The 21,669-nt window shown below is 44.9% G+C and overlaps 1 protein-coding gene across 4 annotated transcripts in view; it reads right to left on the bottom strand.

The window, feature by feature from the left end:
* SUDS3 (SIN3A corepressor complex component SDS3) overlaps positions 1-21,669 on the bottom strand; it is a 181,776-nt gene that overhangs the window by 153,548 nt on the left and 6,559 nt on the right. For 2 of the 4 annotated variants that reach the window (XM_086943291.1, XM_086943292.1), the window contains exons 2-3: positions 512-562; positions 86-155 (exon numbers count right to left, since the gene is read on the bottom strand). In XM_086943291.1, coding sequence (XP_086799417.1) covers positions 86-155; positions 512-562 — 121 coding nt within the window. The remainder of the gene's footprint in view (positions 1-85; positions 156-511; positions 563-21,669) is intronic. The other 2 variants (XM_086943293.1, XM_086943294.1) reach the window with 1 other exon arrangement.

Here is a 21,669-nt window from a genome sequence, read left to right as displayed (position 1 = left end):
TAAAAGCTCAATCCGTTCAAATGGATAAAACTCAAACAAACTTAGCTTTAATTGATTAACAGAATACCTCCCTTGGGGTACTTACTGCTCCTTCATTTCCACGTAGTCCACGTCATCCTGCTTTGCCATGTCAGTCTCACTTGCATCTTCTGTATCTGTAAACAAGAAAATGGGAATGAAAGTGTGCTATATCACTTTTACTGTTGGAGTTAGACATTTGCATCTACATAGTTCAAGTGTGCCAGTACAGTGAGCACTTTGCATTTAATGATGTTTGGAGATGCACGCTTACGCCGAGGTGCCAGAGGGTAAAGATCTCGATAGCTCTTTTTACAGAGGCAGCAGGGAAAAAAGGTATCTTGTATTCTTGAGTACCTGGTCAATAAATAAATACAGAAAACTTCTCCTTGTAGACCAATTCTCATGCATTATATCATTTCATACACTCTTCCCATATCTTCCTTCCCAAACCCAACGTCATGGAGGTTCTCAGTGTTGTGAAGCTACCTACCAGGCATGTTGGGTTTGCTTGGGGAAATCAAAAGAAGTGGCTGGCAGGGTCCTGTGTCAATAGGGAACAGAGAACCAGGCATATTAGCTAAGTACAAATTATGTGTACTTTATCCCAGTGCAGACACAAAAATAAAAAAAAGTCGCAATTCTTGTGTGAAGTTGTCCTCATGCTGGTAATTTAAATAATAAAACATTGTTCCTGTAATCTTGGTCAGACTTATGTTTTCCTGAAATTCCCGCCTGAAACCAACTTATGTGAATTCCATTGCTTGTTGTCACATTGCACTGTGCATCACTGTCAAGACACCTGTACTTCAAAAACATAAAAGGTGATGAGTGGAATGCTTGCAATAAGTCTAACCACCGGCAATCGCACAGAGTAGCATTACAACCCATTGTTCATTTGTCCACCGTGCCCACTCAGTCCGGACCCAGCCATATGTGAATCAATCTTGAACCTGGTCGACGAAGAACTATCCTGTCCGAACTGCCTGGCCAGGTACAACCCAAGACACAAAACAGCCCAAATCGTAATCCCTGTGCTAAACTGTCCTCAGTCTGGCCATTCAATTTTCACAAGAAACAATGAATGGACTGGGGTGAATGTTTGCATTGTCAAGCATTAAATCCATCAATTGTTTCTTTTGCATATCTCACCCTAAGTGGTAAGGGTATGCCCAGACGTGGGTCCCGTGCTCACTACACCACTGGACTCAAGCTAGCCTGTCTGATGAAGGGTGATGCCCTGAAACCGGTCCCAGGATGCTTGTTTACGGTTCAGGGAGTACCTGGCTTGGCAGTTCAGGCTGGGCTGTTCCCATAAGGAACAGGTTCAAGACTGATTTGCAAGTGGCTTGGTCCAAACTGGGGTGACTGGAGAAGAATGTTTGCATTGTCCAGCATTCCGTCCATCAATTGTTTCGTTTGCATTCAAATATCACAACAGTGCTTCTGGGCTCCTGGTCAGGCTGCCATTATATTTTAATGAAATTTCTGCCTTGAACCAAATAATCTGAATTTAATTTGGTACTGTTACATTGAACTACGGTCCACCGTACAGCCATCTGCATTTACCTAAGACCACAAGCCACCAATGTTTCTGAAATTTTAGCATAGCTGATTTTAAAGGCTTTTAATTCCCCTCACTCATAGATTCCCAACAGCCTAATGGCACAACATTACAGAGTATACTATTAAAGGAAATGCATATTAAATCATCCTTGCAACTTTATACCCTTTCTTAGGACTGGGTGTTTAAAGTTAAACTTAGAGGTGGCTTACAACAGTAAGCTGTCTTAATTAAATGGTCAGCACAAAAAAAATTACAGCTTGACCTAAAGCTTTCTTCGCCTCTTGATTGTTTCAGCCCTTCTCAGCATACACCCTAAACAATTGTTCATTTGTGTTGCTGTTATTAGTAAGTGACTTACAGGCTACTCTGGAATAAACTTCTCGATTTTGAGCAGATGTTATTAAAAGGTTTCTTCTGCTCCATGCCTGCATATATGTAGGATCATCTTACTTCCCCTTGCCTCTCCTTTCCAGTGTTGTCCCCATTCAGCTAAACCAGAATCCCAAAGAGTAGGTAAATCATTGACTGGAATTTTATATGAAGGAACGGACACTAACATAGCACTCACTCTTTTACTGTCATCAAATAGCATTAATAAAAACACAATAAAGATATTTGAAGGGATTAAAATTCACAAAACACCTATAAATGCACAAGACATTCTCTTCACACAACTTCCTCCTTTTTAAGTTGCTTACTCAAAGTTTCAGAACACCAAGTTAAGAACATTACAGCAATGGTTTGTATACGTGGTTGTAAGCTGCTCGTGGACATTTTGAACTAGAGTGAACAGAAGCCTCCTTCCATTGTCACCTCCACCCTCAAATACTACCTGCCGACTAAAAAGACTGCTTACAACCAAAGGCTAGGAGATATTAATCAGGTGACAAAGTCAGAGTTCGATAAACATAACAGGGAGAGTAGGTGGAGCCTCGAGAATAAGTGACAAGGCAAACAGGAGCGCAACATCAGAGGAATTGGAAATTGGTGAATTGGAATTAGAGACGATATTTCGGAAGTCATGGGTGGAAGAAAGTGGTAAGGGGGACAGTAATAACAAAAGGTGATAATAAAGGCAAACATGTTTGCTGCGGGTGACAATTTCAATGAGGACAGGCTCAGCAGCAGCCGATGACGAGTGTCAAGTGTTAGTTACTGTGTAAGAGCGGTGGATAAGAGCAAAGAGGGAGCTATGTAATTTAATTCCGGAATGTACACTTCCGCTTTTGCCACAACCCGCAACCTGTAGCCGCAACCGCAGCCACAACCAGGTAAGATCAGCTGCGGTTACACCGCGCCCGTCAGATTGATGCTAAGGATCCGGGTGAGGCCCCCCGATGCTTGCGACAACCAGATAGCGAACTTGGTAACTGGTAAAAGCTGCTGCCACCACTTTTATAAGACCTGTTTGAGACTAGGCGGTCAGTGTAAAGGCGCTATGAGAGCGCCCATGTCCTATTCCCCGGGAGAAAATTACAAAAAACAATTTGATGGACAGAATGTAGATCAATGTCTTACATTCACCCCAGTACAAGGATCTGGGCCTAAATCCATCGTTTTTTGCACTCCACACCACCCTGGGTTAGATAATGGCAATATGCAAATCAGCTCTGACCCTGTGCCCCATGGGAACAGTCCAGTCCGAACTACACAGCCATATCTTTCCCAGACCGGAATCAAGCATCCGAGGACCGGACCGGTTTCGAGGTAACACCTCTCATCAGCCCGGCTATCTTGACTCCAGTGGTGTGGAGGCTCTGGGACCCACGTCTGGGCTACCCCAGTACACTCAGGGAGAAAATTACAAAAAACAATTTGATGGACAGAATGTAGATCAATGTCTTACATTCACCCCAGTACAAGGATCTGGGCCTAAATCCATCGTTTTTTGCACTCCACACCACCCTGGGTTAGATAATGGCAATATGCAAATCAGCTCTGACCCTGTGCCCCATGGGAACAGTCCAGTCCGAACTACACAGCCATATCTTTCCCAGACCGGAATCAAGCATCCGAGGACCGGACCGGTTTCGAGGTAACACCTCTCATCAGCCCGGCTATCTTGACTCCAGTGGTGTGGAGGCTCTGGGACCCACGCGCTGGGGATGCCCAGACGTGGGTCCCAGGCACTCCACACCACTGGAGTCAAGCTAGCCGGGCTGATGAGAGGTGTTACCTCGAAACCGGTCCGGTCCTCGGATGCTTGATTCCGTTCTGGGAAGGACATGGCTTTTGTAGTTCGGACTGGACTGTTCCCATGGGGCACAGGGTCAGAGCTGATTTGCATATCGCCATTGTCTAACCCAGGGTGGTGTGGAGTGCAAAAAAACGATGGATTTGGGCCCAGATCTTTGGACTGGGTTGAATGTGTGACATTGATCCACATTCGGTCCATCACCTGTTTTGTTTGCATGTCCTATTCCCCAGCAAGAGCCTGCGTAGCCCGATCTGAACCGCTCTGGACCAGAAAAGCTCAGGTGGCTCTTTGTAGTTTGAGGAAGCTCCGTCCCCCGCATCTTGCCGCCCATCCATTAAGATTTGAGGCGTAAGGCTGGGTTTTTTTTGTTTAGTCTGCCCCTTCGTCCTTGCCTTTTTTCAGGGCGGGGGGAGTATGGGGGGTGTAATTGAAGTGCTAATGACAACTTACGACGGAATACGCACACCTCTCTCTATTGGTGCAATACCCAGCTTCTGTCTCAATAAGACAAGCCAACCAACTTCAGAGACCTTGTAAGCTATTAAGCCCATTAAAGACACAGCTTGCACACCTATTCATACTCCATTAACATCTATGTTCACACCCACAGCAAGTGACAAAAAGGACAGGAAAAAGGCCACTTTCATCAGTAATGGTGGCATTCCAGAAACTGTGGAAAAAACATTAATAGTAGATTTCCACACAAAAAACCTCCTCAACAAGGACGAAGGGGCAGACTAAACGAAATTAAAAAAAAAAACAGCCTCACACCTCAAATCTTATTGGATGGGCGGCAAGAAGCGGGGGACCTCATCTAAACACCCCAGACTCAATCAGGAGAAAGGAATCCAATGGAGGCCCTGCAGCTACCCATGACCCCATCGTAGATATAATATCGCTCATAACCCCGTCCCCAAGAACAAACAGTAGGCACAACCAGGCGCACCAGCAATTAATAAATAATACAGTAATTAACACATCATCTGGAAGACCTCCGGATAGTGTTCTGGTAGAAATGGATCTATCAACTAATATTATGGGAAAAGACCAAACGGCGAAAATGCTACCCATATTACAACTTGCCTTCCAACTTCCACGGTTAGCTTGTTGAAGGCTCAATACCTATTTAAAATATACAACATAACCTCGGCTGCTCTGACCCACAGCGAATGGGAAAAAAAGATGGAGCAGGCAACATGGCACAGTAGGCCGCAGCTTTAGGTAAACTGAACAAGTAGATCCTGAAAACCTTAAAACGGGACAATGGGGAACAGATGTAGGCCAGAGCCTGTTCGGGGCTCTACTTTGCAGCAAGGATAAAAACTCAATAAACATTATAAAGACTGAGGAAGCACTTGAGCTCCAACTATTAGCAGACCATAGCTCCAAGAGGAGCACAAGTATAATGGAATATCTTGAATCATCTGCCATTAAAAAGATGAACAATAACATTGAACCCTATTAATATATTAGCACCCTATTGGCTTAAGTAAACGCCACTTCAGCCGCCTTGATATGGCAGTCTGACAAACTGGAATTGCAACTTGACTTTATCCAAGCACTGGCCATCTCGATCTTAAAAATAGAGGAAAAAGTCAGTTCCCTGGAAAAGAGGTTAAAAAGTGTTAGAGGCAAAGACATCCCTTGCTCATCATGCTCCTGTCATCAGATTGCGGAGAAACTGTGTACCTTGCCAGATGTCCTGAACCTAATGATAATGGATAGAACATCGACCCTAAGAAGTACCCTTAGCAGGTCTGACCAAAAAACAACAGACACAGAAACTGGATAAACCGAGCAAAGAGTGACCTGCATACTGGAGGCAGCTGACAAGGAATCTACCAGTTGGGTACAATGTCACCAATTATAGCTCATACAAAATCTTCCCCTCAAATCCTAGCAGGAAACTAAAATCAGGAAGTCTTCCTATCTTCTGCAGAATTGGTCTCAAAAGTGAAGGACCAAACTGTGCTCGGCTACCACAATGGCAAAATAATACCCGAAGACAACGAATGGGCCGTTGCCATATCAAAAAGAGCAGGAAAAAAAGACAAAAGAAGGCCAGAAGCAAAGCAGAGAAAGAACGTTTCTCAAATCAGCTTCTAATGAAGCAAAACAATCCAATAACATGTCTAGCATACACCCACTGTCTAAAGGTAGTGGAAAAATGAACAACATATTATAACCTGCTCAATCGCCTGCTCTTCCTCTCCATGCAACTCTGGCTTTGCCACCCACTCTATCTAAGCCAAACACAGACTCCAATATGGCACAAAGTCCAGCAGTACAAACCACTATGCCAGGAATACATCCACAGGGAATGCAATTACCAACCACGCAAGAGCAGAAGAAAACCTTGCCCAGAAACAAAAGATACATGACAAAAGATCCGGAATAAGGGCAAACAACACCACCTCAACTCCTTGACACAATGACATTAGTTCTCTCAAGCAAAACTTAAGTCTCATTACTGACCAAAGCCCTGTAGCTCGACCCTCAGCGTCCATCATCCAAATACAGAGGGAGCAGCAATCATTAGGTTGGGCGTTGACAAGTTCCGCAGGAAGTTAACTCGCCCGTGAAAGAACGTGCTGATTCACAGAGAACACCGTTCGGGCTTGACAGCATCAAACCAACCACCAAAGATCATTTCCCCCATGTCCTTGTCTATACCCATAACAAAGGTCAAACAAAAATAATTTTCTGGCGAGGACCGACCGACTAAGCTTGCCCTCATTCCACATTATCATTCGGAAGGGAGTCACGATGTACTGAACCGCTCTAACTTACTAAGGCTATTCCCACCCAGTTAAAAATAACATACAAGGACATTTTGAGCATAGAATTCAAATCCATCCCAGTGTGCAGTAACAGGAGGGAAGCCACAGTCTTAACACTAAAAACAAACTCATTGGCAGAAGCCATATTAGTTTGCAAGTCTATCCTTGAGGATTGGGGCATAGGAATCTTAAAAATCTCAGCGCCCAAATATCCAGCAGCATTAAAAAAAAACACTCAATCTATCCAACCTAAAAGATCACCCGTACAGCATACTAAGGGGGACTGGGCACTAGCTCAGTCATTCACTGTCAGAAAACATACATATAGCTTGCTCTTATTCATCAACAAGGGGCCACATCAGGAAAATAATTGGGGGAGAACACTAACCCGGCTGGAACTGGGTGCCAAATATCTTGTCCAGAGAAGCAACAGCTTATTCCTAACAACAAGAAGTGCCCACCAAAGTCTCAACAACATATAACTCTTCTGTCATGGAATGTAGCTGGGCTATCAAGACTATTAAGCTTAAATACCACAAAATCACTGTAAATGGCATCTGATGTACTTTGTTTACAAGAAACGTGGTAATTAACTCCATTAACAAATGCTGGCTTTCACGGGGTCCGCCAAGTAGCAAAGAAAAAAAAACATCTTTGTGAAGCCATCGGGATGCTTGACAATTTACCTTAATCTGAACATGAAACTAACAAGAACATCAATTCCAACTCAAGATGAGATGTTTCAAGTGCTCGCACTGGAGAGACTTAAGACATCTGCCTCCCGAATCAAGATCCTCCTGATTAATGTCTACTTTAATAACTTTGGCTCAGCATGGGCTAAAAGACTGAGCCAGCTGAGCGACAATCTGGATCAAATTCTTTGCGATTGTGTAAACCATGAAATAATAATCTGTTCCAACGTCGACTGTCTACCTCTAAATCCCATAAGCACACAACTAAATACAATTTTAAGCAACCACAGACTTAAGTCCACACAGACCACAGATAATAACCTTGAACCATCAACGCCGTTTTTTAAAACTTTCAGAGGAATTTAGTACTGTTCTTTTTTTATATATTTTTATTTGCTTTTTAAGTTCCTAAACATAACAGGCATGTCATATGTAATCATCCCCCATTCCCCGGTATCCCTCCACCCTCCTCCCACCAGACCATCAATCTAACAAGTAAAACGACAGATCTGAAAAACAATTCCCCAAAGGTCTCTACATTGCAAGGTTCATGTGATTGTCTCCCCGGCTGCATTATTTGCCCACGGTTATCCATTCTTCCCTTGTCACAGTCCCCCGTCCAGGCCATGATATCGTCTCCATTTCCCCCACACTCTATTGAACTTCTTGGGGCATCCCCAAGCTTTGCATGTGACCCTCTCTGCTGCCATATACATATCCATGCCTCTTCTCCAGTCTTCTATATGAGGGGGTATGGGAGCGCCCGACGCTCTGGCCACGTCTCGCTTAGCCACCACTAAGGCTAGTGATACGAAAATCAGGAGTGGACGATTCAGGTCGACTTCATTGGTTACTCTCAGCAGCACCAGTTTTGGCTTCACCGGAAGGGCCACCTCCAGTACCCTACTCAATTCCCTCCGTATCTTACCCCAGTATTCCTGAATTATATGGCACTCCCAGATAATATGATAAAAGTCCCCCTGAGCATGCCCACGCCGCAGACAGTTGGTGTCACTAGCCCGCCCCATACGATGCAGCCGTAGTCTGTCATATTATACCCTATGGAAAATGTTGTACTGTATAAGCCGGAGACAGGACTTAATTGCGACTTCTCTATGATGCATCAGGGCTGTCTCCTGTAATAAGCGGCCCTCGAGCGGGGCATACTCTGTTAAGGGAGAGAAGAGCGCCGTCTCCGCCCTCCATGCATGGCGCAGCTGCGCATATTTCAAGTACTGAGAGTAGTGCAATCCGTATTCCAGCCTCAGTGTCTGGAGGGACTTTAGGTCTCCCCTCTGTAGCAGGTCTCCCAATGTAGAGACTCCAATATCGTCCCACCCTTCAAACCCTTACGCAGTTTCTTTAACCAAGAACTGGACCATATTGGGGCCTGTTTTGTTGGTTTGTGCGTCCAGCCAATCATCTTGGTCGCTCTCCCAGACCTCTATAGTAACCCGCGTTGCTGGGTACAGTCTTTCTTTCCCCCTAACCCTGTGTGTGTATATATATATATATATTGTGAACTCCGTATCACTCCAGCACACGCTGCTTTTCCAGCCGGCAAAACAGGACACCGGACACGGACCTCGAGGTACTACAAACTTTATTCAAGCAGAAAGTGTCACACGGAGCCTTGTTCACATGACAGCGATAAAGCTTCAAGGTACACCTTTTAAAGTGCTAGTACGTGATAAAATTAAAACCACCTGTGCAAAAACACGTGTAGACATCAATATCACATTATTTTTCAAAATTGATGTAAAATACATTTTTAAAATAGGTTACATTTCGCTAAAAATACATATTCACTACGAATTCAAGTCCATTAACCATTCATTTAAAAATCATTGTAAAATACATATTTTCAAAATTCCTGGTTTGAATGAAGAGTCCTAGTACATGTCTGGTCAGGGTATAAAAAGGACCACCGTTTGAATAATAAATACGATTCCTAAAACAGTTACATATATTGAAAAAGTTCTGTAAAAACCTCGTTGTTATATTCCTGGCTTCCGTACCAAATATCTCTGCACACTTCCGGGTTGAGACTCAGACCAAGGGATAACGGATATATAAATATAAAGTGCTAAGTGCTAACACTATGAAGTGCATATCGTACTTAAAGTGCATCATCAGAACATGTGCAAATCTAGCGTTTCTGTGCAACTATGCATTCTTATCAGTCCCTAGGTCCACGATCAGTTTTCACAAATAATTGTACATCTCAACTTTGCAGATTTAGGATAGATGGTCCAGGGAGGTCCTCAACAGGAGTGTATCTATATTCGACCTCGACTACTGCACTCTCCCCATATTGGGACGGACTCCCTGTTCATACTAATACGTAAACAATTCATGTATATCTCATTGCGATTCAAAAATTTGGGTGCCAGAATTGCCCTTCCTTGACTTCTAGTGCAAAAAGTAAATAAATGTGAGGTTGGTCTTAATGACCCATAACCCTGCCCTAAATAATCAACAAAACAAAATATGTTAGGAACTCTATCATATATATCTTCATGTGTATTCCTAACATGTAAAAACCAGTGCACAGTGAAAATTATAATCAAAATTGATAATCTAATCTAAGCAGCATTACGTTTTCAATCAATTAATAATATATATATATATATATATATATATATATATATATATATATATATATATATATATATATATATATATATATGTATCAAACAGGTGCGGTGCGCCATCGTACCTCTCTCTAGTCTATACTTGGGGTGATCGGCCGGAGTGTGAAGCCATTCATTTATTGGCGATAAGTGTTCTGCCCAGTAATATGCTTCGATATCTGGCAGGGAGATTCCCCCCCCATTGTATTGATTCCTTTGAAGCGTATGTAGGGCTATCCTGGGTTGTCTCCCCAGCCAGAGTAATGACCAAAGCTCGGCATTTATATCTTTAAAAACCTGTCCAGAGAGGGGGAAATATTCATTTTGTAGGGCATAGAGAAAGTGCGGCAACGTAATCATTTTGAACATTGCGGCACGGCCTAAAATCGTGACGGGGAGAGTCTTTCATCTAATGGCGTCATTAACACCTCCGTTGCTCTCTGAATTCTTACCCTGTGCTGGGCCATAATGTAAATGGGTGTGGTCATGACGAGCTCAGCTCGTCATGAGCACACGAGCAGTGTACCTCATGACGAGCTGAGCTCGTCATGAACACCGAAGAGGTTAGTTTGTGAGCACTCGCTGTATGATTCTCTGGTAAGAGAGATTTCTATCCGTGGTTACATATATCCCCAGATATGTAAACCCTGTTCCCATAACCCGAAGGGCACCGGGCGAGAGGGGCCAAATCTCTCCCTGCCTGGGGCTGTATAGGATTGCCTTGTGCCAATTTATCATATATCCTGAATAGGAGCCATAGCGGCCCAAAAGGGTAAACAGCATTGGGATTGTGCTGACTGGGTGGGTGACATATAAGAGGACATCGTCCGCGTAGAGAGATATTTTCTCCTCGGACGTATCAGTCTGCTTGATTTTAAACCCCTGTATCTCTTTTTCCTGTCAAATCTCACAGGCCACTATCTCAATGGTAAGGGCGAATAGTAACGGGGATAAGGAACACCCCTGTCGGGTCCCTCTCCTTATGGGGAAATCGTCTGACAACACCCCGTTCACTTTAACCCTGGCTCTCGGGTCTGTATAAAGGAGTCACACCCAATTCCAGAATGTGGGACCAAAGCCGAATTTGGTTAACACTACCTCAAGAAAGGTCCAATGTACTGCGTCAAACGCTTTTTCAGCGTCTAAGGCAGGAACATATGTGGTTCCTGACGGTCTTACACCTCCATCAGCTAGTTATGGGTTCTCCTAAGATTTAATCTGGTCGCCATGTCTGGCAGGAAGCCTGTCTGATCTAAGTGGACCAGACAGTAGATTACTCTGCACAGTCGGAGTGCCAGAATCGTCGCCAAGAGCTTGTCCTCCACATTCAGGAGAGAAATGGGGCGGTAGGATGCGCATTCCTCAGGGGGTTTACCCTGCTTATGAACAGGGATAATTGTGGCCATGCAGAGGTCAGGTGGTAAAATGCCCTCTTGGGCTGCCTCCGTGAATAGGGCCAGGAGGTGGCCACTCAGTAGATCCGCTGCTTTTTTAAAGAATTCAGCGGGGAATCCGTTCGGGCCTGGGGATTTCCCCGGACGGAGTCTGGCTAGGGCCTCTTTGATCTCAGTGGTCGTTATGTCAGCTTCGAGGCTTAGCCTATCCTCCTCAGTAAGGTGGGAGTCTCAATGCGGTCTATGTACGGCAGTATATCTTCTGTTGCGCCAAGGTCTCTAGCCTTGTTGAAATCCTTATAGTAGGTGGCGAATACCTGGACTATTTGGACATCTTTTCGCCGGGTTTGTCCCTCACCATTAATCACCTGTTCTACCCAGCGGGCATCCTGCTATCTACGGCATAACCACGCCAGTAGCTTTCCAGACTTATCCCGTACATCATATAATCTATGAAGGGTCGCCTGTGCTTGAGCTTTGGCTTCATCTGTCACTAGGGCCTTGTATTGTTGTGGTTTGTCCACTAGATGTCGAAGTATCTGTGGGTCCCGTTCTAAAACATGCCTGTGTTCTAGCTCCAGGATGTGAGTTTCCAGGGCATGAAGCTCTTCCTGTGCTTTCCTTTTCTCCCATGCTATCCTATTGTGGGCCCTGTCGCGCAGAACTGTCTTAAAGGCTTCCCAGAGTATTACACCTGATTGGACCGACCATATATTTTCTGCGAAGTATACCTTCGTATCTGCCCTGAGTCCCCGAGGCAGTTCCTTATTCTGGAGGTCCCATGCAGTCAGTCGCCAACCCCTGCCCCCATGCGAAGGGCATGTCGGGGGAGAAAGACATAGTCTAACCTGGAATACACCCTGTGTGCTCCTGAAAAATATGAGTAAGTTCTGGCGTCCGGGTGTAACCATCGCCATACATCGGTTAGTCCTAGTGTGGAGATCGCCCTGGCCAGGGGTGTCATTGATGAGTAATCAAGTCTATTTCGATTCATAAACTTTATTCGATTCAAAATAATAGAATCATAAAAGTATACAGACCTTAGTTTAAGAAAGAACATATTAACATCAATAAATCAAAATAATTCCTATTACAGTTTACACATTTTTAAAAGCTAAAAATAAAAATTTCCAACACATTTGACAATTGATCACACCCTATACCAAAGGATGAAGTTGTAGCTCATGTTATACAGATAGCAGAGAAAGGAAGGTATTAACCAGACAGACTAACAGTACAGTTTCCTAAGTTGCAATGGCAATCGTATAAAACTTAGCATGGCAGAACATACTCCAGGTGAGGATAATGACAACAAATAATCATAACCCTCTTTATAATTACATGGTCGCCGGTTTTTTAGAATAGGCTTAATAAACCTAATTCTTGGTTCCTTATAAAGAGGACCAAAAAGAACAAGATGGATGGTATTTTGTCTGGTTTTGTCATCACAAGGACAAGGGGGCAGCCTCTCACACCAACCCCCTTGTTTTGGGAAGGCAAAAAGAAAATGAAGAGTATTTAATCTAAATCTTGTCAAATAAAAACGCCATTGCACATGGGTAGTAAACGTTAAATTAAATTGGACTTTCGATTTACCCAAGCTTTCTGTCGGCTGGTCTAAATGTGACACATTTAAGCTATTACGATAACTTGATTTAATTAAGTTTTTTATATCCCCCTGAATGTTTTCAGGATTATCATACAAATGGCCCAGACCAATTTTATGCAAAGTATCACAAACATATGAAAGCCAAGGAATCTGCATTGAATGTTCAAGATTTTTACAATCCCAAAGGATATCTTTTGAGAGCTGTAGATCTACTGATAGCCATACTTTACCCCATAATATTAGAGGGGAAACGCGAATGATGTCAGACACATATTCCAATCCCATCTCAGTATGGCAAAAAGTGTTAGATGAACCTAGTGGGACTGCTAACAAGCGTTTTAAAATTTTATTTTCCATGACCTGGATCATAGCTGGGTTTTCTGTCCCCCATACCCCTGCCCCATAGGTTGCCACTGATAAGCACTTTGCTCTATACAAAGTTTTTAACTGTGGAACTGGTTTTTGCCCTAATTTGCTACAAAAACGGAATAGACCCTCAATTGATCAACTAGTGCTTTGTACACGCGCCTTCATCAAAGGAACCCAGCTCAGTTTGTTATTAAATACATTTCCCAGGTAATTGAAATTTTCGATTTTATCGATGGTGGAATTCATTACCATGAACTTACGAGTTTTTATCCCTTTGGGACCACAGACCATTGCAAAAGATTTTGCAAAGTTTACCTTTAGGTCCAGGTCCAGCATGAAGTTGTTAAATGCATCCAAACAGGTCTGCATACTATTAGCTGTAAGGGTCATTAATACCGTATCATCGGCATAAGATAACATAGGTATCTTCTTGCCGTTTACTTTTGGGAAATCCGTGCAATGTTCCAACAAAAACTTTTCCAGGCCATTAGTATATACTAAAAACAAAAAAGGTGCTAAAATGCAGCCTTGCCGCACACCCTCGGTTGAGGGGATGGATTTTGTTTTTTCCCCCCCTGGCCCGAATCTTATGGCCACACTTGTGGCTGCATGTAGTCTAAGGAGCAGAGTAACCAAGGGTTCTTCGAAACCCATATCCTCCATCATCTGCCAGAGTTTATTTCTACAAACAGTGTCAAAAGCACTGGATAAGTCCATGAAGGTCAGGTGGATGGAAGAAGCCCTAGCCTTCATGTACTTACCCATAATTAGTGCCACATTTAGGCACTGTTCGGTCGTTCCCTTTCCTCTCCTAAACCCATATTGGGAATTTACAATTAGACCCGCAGAATCTGCCCAAGTTTCCAGTCTGGCCAAGATTATCCTACCCAATAACTTGCATGATGCATCAATTAGTGATATTGGGCGATAGCAACGTGGATCGCACTTATCCCCTTCTTAAAAATTGGCACCACCACTGCCTCCTTCCAAGATAGGGGAATGTAACCAACAATAGCTGCTTTAAAAACATTCAAGAGCAATGGGGCCCATAGGACAGTATTATGTTTGAAAAAGTCAAGCGGCACCGCATCCGGGCCAGGGGGTTTTAGTCAGACACCTTTCCTCAGAGCCTCCTCCACTTCACAGAGGGCGAGCGAAGAACTGAGCAGGGAAGCTGTAACCGGGATGTCCCCATCCCTTATTTCATCCTGCAAACCTGTAAGGGGGATAGACTTGGGATTAAAAATGTTCCCATAATGGGCTTCCCATGACTCGGCTGTTATCTGCATTACCATATTATCGTTACCATCATTTGTAAGGAAAGGACGGTTTATAACCTCCCAAAAAAGCCTACTATCTTTTAAGTCTGAGGCTTTCTCTAAGTCATCCCAAGCTAGCCTTTTTAGATCCAGCTTTCGTTTTTTAACTGCCTCTTTGTAGGTAATTCTCGCAATTCTTACCAACTCCTTATTCCTAGGTTTTTGGTGCAAAGCCCTTTTTAACAATTTTTGGGCTGCAGAACAAACAGCATCAAACCAGTTAAAGCCCTTCGACTGTTTAGAAGCCAGTGGTTTTTTAAGGTGTTCTGCCACATTCCCACACAAAATTTCAAAGTTTCTAATTATATTCTCTGGGTCTGTTGTTGGTGATAAACAAAGCTCATTTTCAGAGCTATTAGAGTTTAATATGTCTACCTCCAGCCCAATTGCATCTACTTTCTCCCACTTCAGAGTGACTCCTTTATTCCTATTATATGTAATCGGTTGATCCCAGGTTGGATATCTCGCAATAGCAGGAGGGCACAAAGTTAGAATTAAAGGGTTATGATCGCTCACCGGATTTACATGCGTCTCAAATTTATCTATGTAATGTAAATGACTACTAGATACAATAGCGAAATCAATAACACTCATAGTACCCCCAGTTCCTTGGAAAGTTGGTATTGGACATAAATTTGGGGCAACCCCTGATTCCATTATGCATAAGTCATTGATGACAATAATGTTATTTAACGCATCACCCTGAGGTGTATGCTTAAAATGTTGCATAGGGTGGTCATTTAGATCAACTAGACCGCAGACATTTGTCCCACCAAATTTGCACTAAGAACAGTTAAAATCACCAACCCATAAAATAAACAATGAAGGTAAATTACTTCGTACCTTGAATATATCCTCCTGGAGATTCACAATTACAGCAGTGTCATGATTATCGAAAATATTGTAATACCAATTAATCAACAACAGGGGTACAGGAAACAGGGATTGTAACAAAAGTAATTGGTACCAGGGCGTATCCACTATACTAGATGTTTTTAAATTACTCCATTTAAGGGAAATGGCGGTCATAATACCACCTTTTGCCCTACCTGCCTGTGATGGCACAGCCAGTACGTTAAAGGATTGAAAACCATTAAGAACCTGATCAGTTCTACTCCATGTCTCCTGGAGACCCACAATATCATGGATTCCTACATAGTTCAACCAAGCATCATCCTGTAACCTCCTAGAGAGACCTGCAATATTCCACGAAATTAGGCGAAGCCCGGTTACCCCCGGCGAGTCACCCAAAGAATCTATATGCGTGGCCACAACTGGCCTGGTATCGGGCAAATTTAACATAGAATTTACAGTGTCACAAACTTCCACCTCAACAGGATTTTCATTCATCACAATACAAGTTAGTGTCATCTCATCAGTGATGCCCCTCAACCTTTCAGTCGTTTGTTCCACTAAGAAACTACCCACTTCACCACACTGTTTGGCAGGCTTTTGGCTAGTTGGTAGTCAGTCTATATCCTCCAACCCCATCAATGATTCAAAGCGATTTCTTAAGGGTATGTTATTTGGCATCCATCCAAGATATTCCTCACCTTGAAATCTCATTCTTTGGTAATTTTGGGGTGGATAAGGAAGTGCATGCTTTAAATTGGGGTAAAAATATTCCAAACATTGTATATCACCCAGTCTGCCAAACCTTGGATCACGACAAATAAGACCCTTAACCCAGTTTTCTCTCAAATTTATGAGGATACAGTCTCCCTCCAAATCTTTAACACTTGGCCCCACCCTTGGAACCCTTCTAACATTTAAAATCTCTGTCCTAGAGGCAGGGGGGAGCGGTCTATGTTTGTTAAGCCAATAGATTACACTGTTTCTGAGATCCCTATTTGATTCCATTTGGTTAGGCCTGAGCCCTGGCACTCCTGTCAAAATAGCTGTAAAAGGGGCAGAGTCAGGAGGCAAATTTACACAAACCGCCTTTTTTGCTGGAGCCTTTACTCCTTGGTTTATAGGGCCCTGTTTTGATCTTACCTTAGGCCCAGTAGTAATAGCCGCCTGATTGGATACAGAAGAAATTATTGTGGTTGGAGCAGTTACTGCAGGCTTTTGATTTCCGGACACAACCTCTGCCATAGTAGGATTATTAGAGGTTGTTTGTGGTACAGTTTTAGCAGGATCAGCTGTTATTACTGTTTGTAACGCTCCTACTGGGTTCTCTAATCCTGCTTTCTTTATAACAGTAGGTTTGCCAACCGAATTCTCAATGCCCTGGCTATTCTTAACCAATTGTTCAAGGGAGTCGGTATTTACCGAAACAAGATGTTCTAATTGGTCCAACTTCAAATTTATTATTTGTGTCTTTTCCAATAAGGGCCTCAGAAGATTTTTAACCAATTTTTCAATATTGTGAAGAAAGTCATCATTTGGGCAGGATTGATTTGGGGGTTCAGCGGACGGGGTTCCCTTATGTTTAGTAGATTTGGCCACAGCTCGACTGGTGTTAAATTTGGCTGTTTTTGCTCTACTACCCTTGTTATGACCCCCTCCTCTTTTCCGCTTGCTCGCTTTAAAAGTTTCAACTAAATTCAGGTCTGGTTCTAAAACATGAGAGTCTGCCAATGTTGGCGCTATTTGAATCGGGTTACAGTTTTGAGTGCTATCCCCAATAACAGTACTTGATGCTATACAGACCGCATTTATGCTATCCTCCAAGACGTTCGAGGGTACTAATTGAGGAACTACATTACTGGATACGTTTGGACTGAGTGCAGGGTTCATTAATATACTATTATCAGGCGTGATTGCAGAGCCAATCCGTCCTAAAGACGACCTTTTTCCTGTCAATAGATTCCGGGATAATCGCTTTTCTGTAAAAGCGATTTCTTTTTCCAAGATCCCTATTGCCCGGGCAATAAAAGCATCCAGAGTTCCAGTAGCTTTCCCAATCAAGTCGATTCCTTGATCTGTACATCTGGGAAGACACAACGTCGTTAAAGTCCCCGCTCACCACTTGTAGTGTGTCCAGAAGGATATCAGCTAGTCCAGTAAGTGTTCTGGCTTGAAGTTTCAGTGGTGCATATATCGAGACTATTGTGATCTTGTGCCGTCCCCATGTTCCCGTTATTCCCACGTACGTCCCCTGTGTGTCCGTCCATGTCCGGGTAGCTACAAAGGGGGGTGATTTCTTAATCAAAATGGCAACCCCTCTGGAGCCTGTTGTGTATCCTGCATCCTGCATGCGCCAAAACTCTATACTGTCCTCTCGCCAGAAACCCACATTTCGTTCCCTGCAGGTGGGTCTCCTGTAGCAAGACAATATCCGGACCTATGTAGGGCAGGACCAACCCCCTCTTTATTTTGTTACCCAGGCATTCACGTTCCACGTAAGGATCTTGAAGCAGCCACCCACTTGTGAAACAGCCTGGTAACTACCTTCCGTCGCAGGAGACATTAATTGTGAAATGCATGTGTGGTAGGCAGGAGTCGGGTGACTAGTATGCAGGTGTGTGGAATGATCCCACATTTGGCATGCCTTAAAAACGTAACGATAAACCTAGTCAAACATATAACAAGTCCCACCCCCCAGGAAACAGTTGAATCCCCCCACTCAACCTCCCCCCTCCCCCCCCCCGCTGTCCCATCTCCGGCCCAATGGTAGAGAATGAGCTTTTCGGGTGATGGAGGTCTGTCGCCCACCCAGTCCCAAACTCACAAAATAGGAGAAGCCCACTCTGAACCTTTAAAGTTACAGCATATAAAAAGGTGTGAACAAGAGCAAGCGAGAACGGAAAAAGAATAAAGACAAAACAAATGAACAAAAAGAGGGGCATTCAACTTGCTTGCTCCAAGCGAACGCTACAGATTCTTGGTCAGCCATATCAGTCCCTGCATCATGAGTTAGAGTACAGGGGTTCCCCCTGGGTCGCCATGGTGTCTGGTGTAGCCTCGTGTTCCATCGCATTTATCTCAACCGCCAAGGGGTGCACTGAGGAGGAGGAGGAGGAGGAAAGCGGAGGATCCTCCTCCACATCCGAACGCGATTTCTCTGTGAGGCAGAAGAATCTGGAACCCGTCCGCAGGTTAGAGTCGAGGGAACCACCACTCTGATGCCTCCTTTTGTCAGGTCCAGTTTTGGGGTATGGAGTCGCCCCTGGAAGTCGCTCCCCGCGCCGTTGACGTGTTCTTTGTGGTTTCGGTGCCCCCTTGGACCTCACCATGGGTCGTTCTGCAGCATCCATCTTTTGGGTACTGGTCATGGGCCTCGTCAACGAAGGGCACTCCTCCAGCCATTGCCATGCCCCTTACGGATTTTGAAAAAAGTGGTTTTATCCTTGTATATTACTTTTAATTTGTCCGGAAACAGTAGCATGTACTAGATTTGGAGGGCCCTCAGTTTGGCTTTTTTCAAATCATAGGAGCGTCTCTGCCTCTGCACTTCCTGGCTATAATCAGGGAAGATCATTATTTGGGCATCGTCTTGTCGGATCTCCCAGAGTTTTCTTGCTTCTCGGAGAATCATGTCTCTGTCTAGAAAATTCAAGAAACAAGCAATTACTGGCCGAGGCTCGCTCCTGCCAGTGGTTTGGCCAGCAACGCTCAATGGGCCCTTTCTATAATGAAGCAGTTAGAGAATGTATCCTTTGAGAAAGTGCGCAGTAACGAAGAGTGCAAAAACTCCGCTATGTTTGTTCCGTCGATTCCCTCCCTAAAACCAACAAAGCGGAAATTGTAGCGCCTTGCCCTATTTTCGGCATCATCCTCCTTCCACAATAGCTGTTGATGGGACGATTGAAGCTCTGCCATACCTTTCCTCATATCTTGTATGGTGTCCTCAGCCTCCCCCAGCCTCGTTTCGGATTCTGTTACTCTTTCTGCCAAATTTTGAAGATCCTGCCGCAGGAGTGTGACTTCCGTGCCCACCGCTCCGATTTTATTCTCAAGGACCTCATGGGATGCCTGGATTGCATGCATCAACAGGGCTGTGTCCGAACGGGTAGCCACAGATTCATCATCTGGCTGGGGGACTGATTTGGTATAGCGGCCAAGTGTGCCCTGTCGGGGAGGTTTAGGGTCCTTTTCCTTCGTCCTGCCCATATTGCGCCGCGAAGGACCACACACCTGCAAAGACGATCCTATCACCGTGAACCTCCTCACTTTCCTCGAGTCCCCATCCGGCCAGCCCCCCCGAAGTCAGGTGCTTGTGTACCTTTAGCAGAATATTTACCTCTGGGACCAGATATCGCTCACCACTGGCTCTCCATGCAGGCACGGAGGGGGGCAGGGGAAAAAGTCAGTCCCCCGGTTGGCCAAGTCCACGAGGGCCAGGGGTAGATCAAGCAAAACTGATTCAGCTCTGGGCCGCCAGATCACCTGCGGCTTGTATTTCGTGGCGATAACAGTTTATGAGTTAATGTTGCGTAGTTGTGTGTGCCCAAAAGCCTCATCCCAGTAGTAAATGCAGCGCTGGTTGCCTCCTATGGCTGCCTGTTATTACAGCAAGAAGCCGCTCTGCGCCACTGTCCAAAGCTATGCGCCCAGCTCCTTCAATGAGTTGCACTATTTCTGGAATGGCACACTTCAGCTCGTGCACAACTCGGGTGGGGGGTGGGGGGGACCGCCTCTCAGGGTCCCTCCTGTGGGCCAGGGGGTCTCCCTCCATCTCTCCAGACTACCCCAGGCCACAGTCTCCACCACCATGGTCACCGAGCCTCCCCCGCCGCAAACAGTTCCCAGGCTCTTTGCGGTCGCCTCCCTCCCGAACCGGACGGAGGGTCATCTGCTCCCACTGCGGATCCCAGCTGCCCAGCGCATGCTCCGCAGTACTCTCCGGCCTCCGCAGGCACAGCGGCCAGCCCTCACCCTCAGGGTTGCCGTTGACTGCCAGAGCGGCGCGATCTAATCCGGGGGCCAGTTCCTCCGTCAGCCGCTTCGCTTCTCCCTTGGGGCAGTTATGGGGGTCTGTTCACCGCCTCCGCTCACCACAGGGAAATCGGCGGCCAGGCGCGTGCGTACTTCAGCGTACCCGCTGCCCTCTCCAGCAGTCAGGGTCTCTAGCTGCACCGGCTCTCCCTTCAGCAACGCAGTGGCGCCATCTTTGTTTGCGCTCGCAGGCATCTGAGCCAGCCTTCATCACGGCGTTTAGCGAGCTAGCCGCATCCTCCGCACACAATCTTCTGCTGTCGGGGCAATATTAAACCCCCAGGAGTGAAAATATGTGGTCTCTGGGACCTCAGGCCACCAGAATGCACGACGGATCACTGTAGTTCGCAGGAGCTATGCAGGCACACATCCTTCTCGGCCATGCTGCTGGCCACGCCCCCAGGGATTTAGCACTGTTGACTATGTTTTGCCTCTGGAAAACTTATGAACCAACTTGAGAGCTTCACAGTACATCCCACAAACGAGAGTGATCACCTTCCCCTTCGTACAATTTTTAACCGCCGCCCTCTAATCGCGAAGGTCACAAGGTACTGGGTACCTCCCACAATGACGAATCGGCACATTTAATAAAAAGAGGCCCAGTTAATCTACAAAAAATTAACATCATGGAAAGTCACTACCGGACAGTCCCTGCAGGCCCAAAGTGGTGAAAATCTATTAACACACCGGGCATCCATGAATCACTGGATTCCCACCCAGGCCGTGGGCGATTTCAGTCAAAACCTTTTAACAAAAATATATCTATATCTATAATGACTAGCTCGTGGTTTATCCGCATGCCGACGAAGGCATGCAAGAAAACCCAGAACCAACAAGTCAAATTTGCGTTGCAACTGGAACTTCTAGGTGCAAGAAAACAACATAAGCAACTGGAATGGCAAGATGAAAATCAGCAGAGGGACAAGGATTGGCAATATGTTTACTTGATTATGAGCAAGCAGAGCCAAGCCAATTTATGGGGGTATATTAAAAACAAAACATGCCCGGATGTTATTAGGAGTAATGTCATCCATCAAGCAATGTGGACCTTGCATGTAAAAAAGCTAAATGTAGTTTAACAACCGAGAGCTTTCCTACCTGAAATCTTAGACCCTGTTGATGGCTAAAATGGCTGTGTCCCCAAGTACAAGATCAATAGGATTCAAAAAGCGTTAAGTAAAACACGAGCTTCAAGTGCACCTGGCCAA

Source organism: Lissotriton vulgaris, chromosome 11 (assembly GCF_964263255.1).
Source record: "Lissotriton vulgaris chromosome 11, aLisVul1.2, whole genome shotgun sequence".
In the NCBI taxonomy this organism is placed as follows: Eukaryota; Metazoa; Chordata; class Amphibia; order Caudata; family Salamandridae; genus Lissotriton; species Lissotriton vulgaris.
The sequence above is the reverse complement of the archived record's forward strand: the minus strand, read 5'-3'. Positions and strand labels throughout refer to the sequence as shown.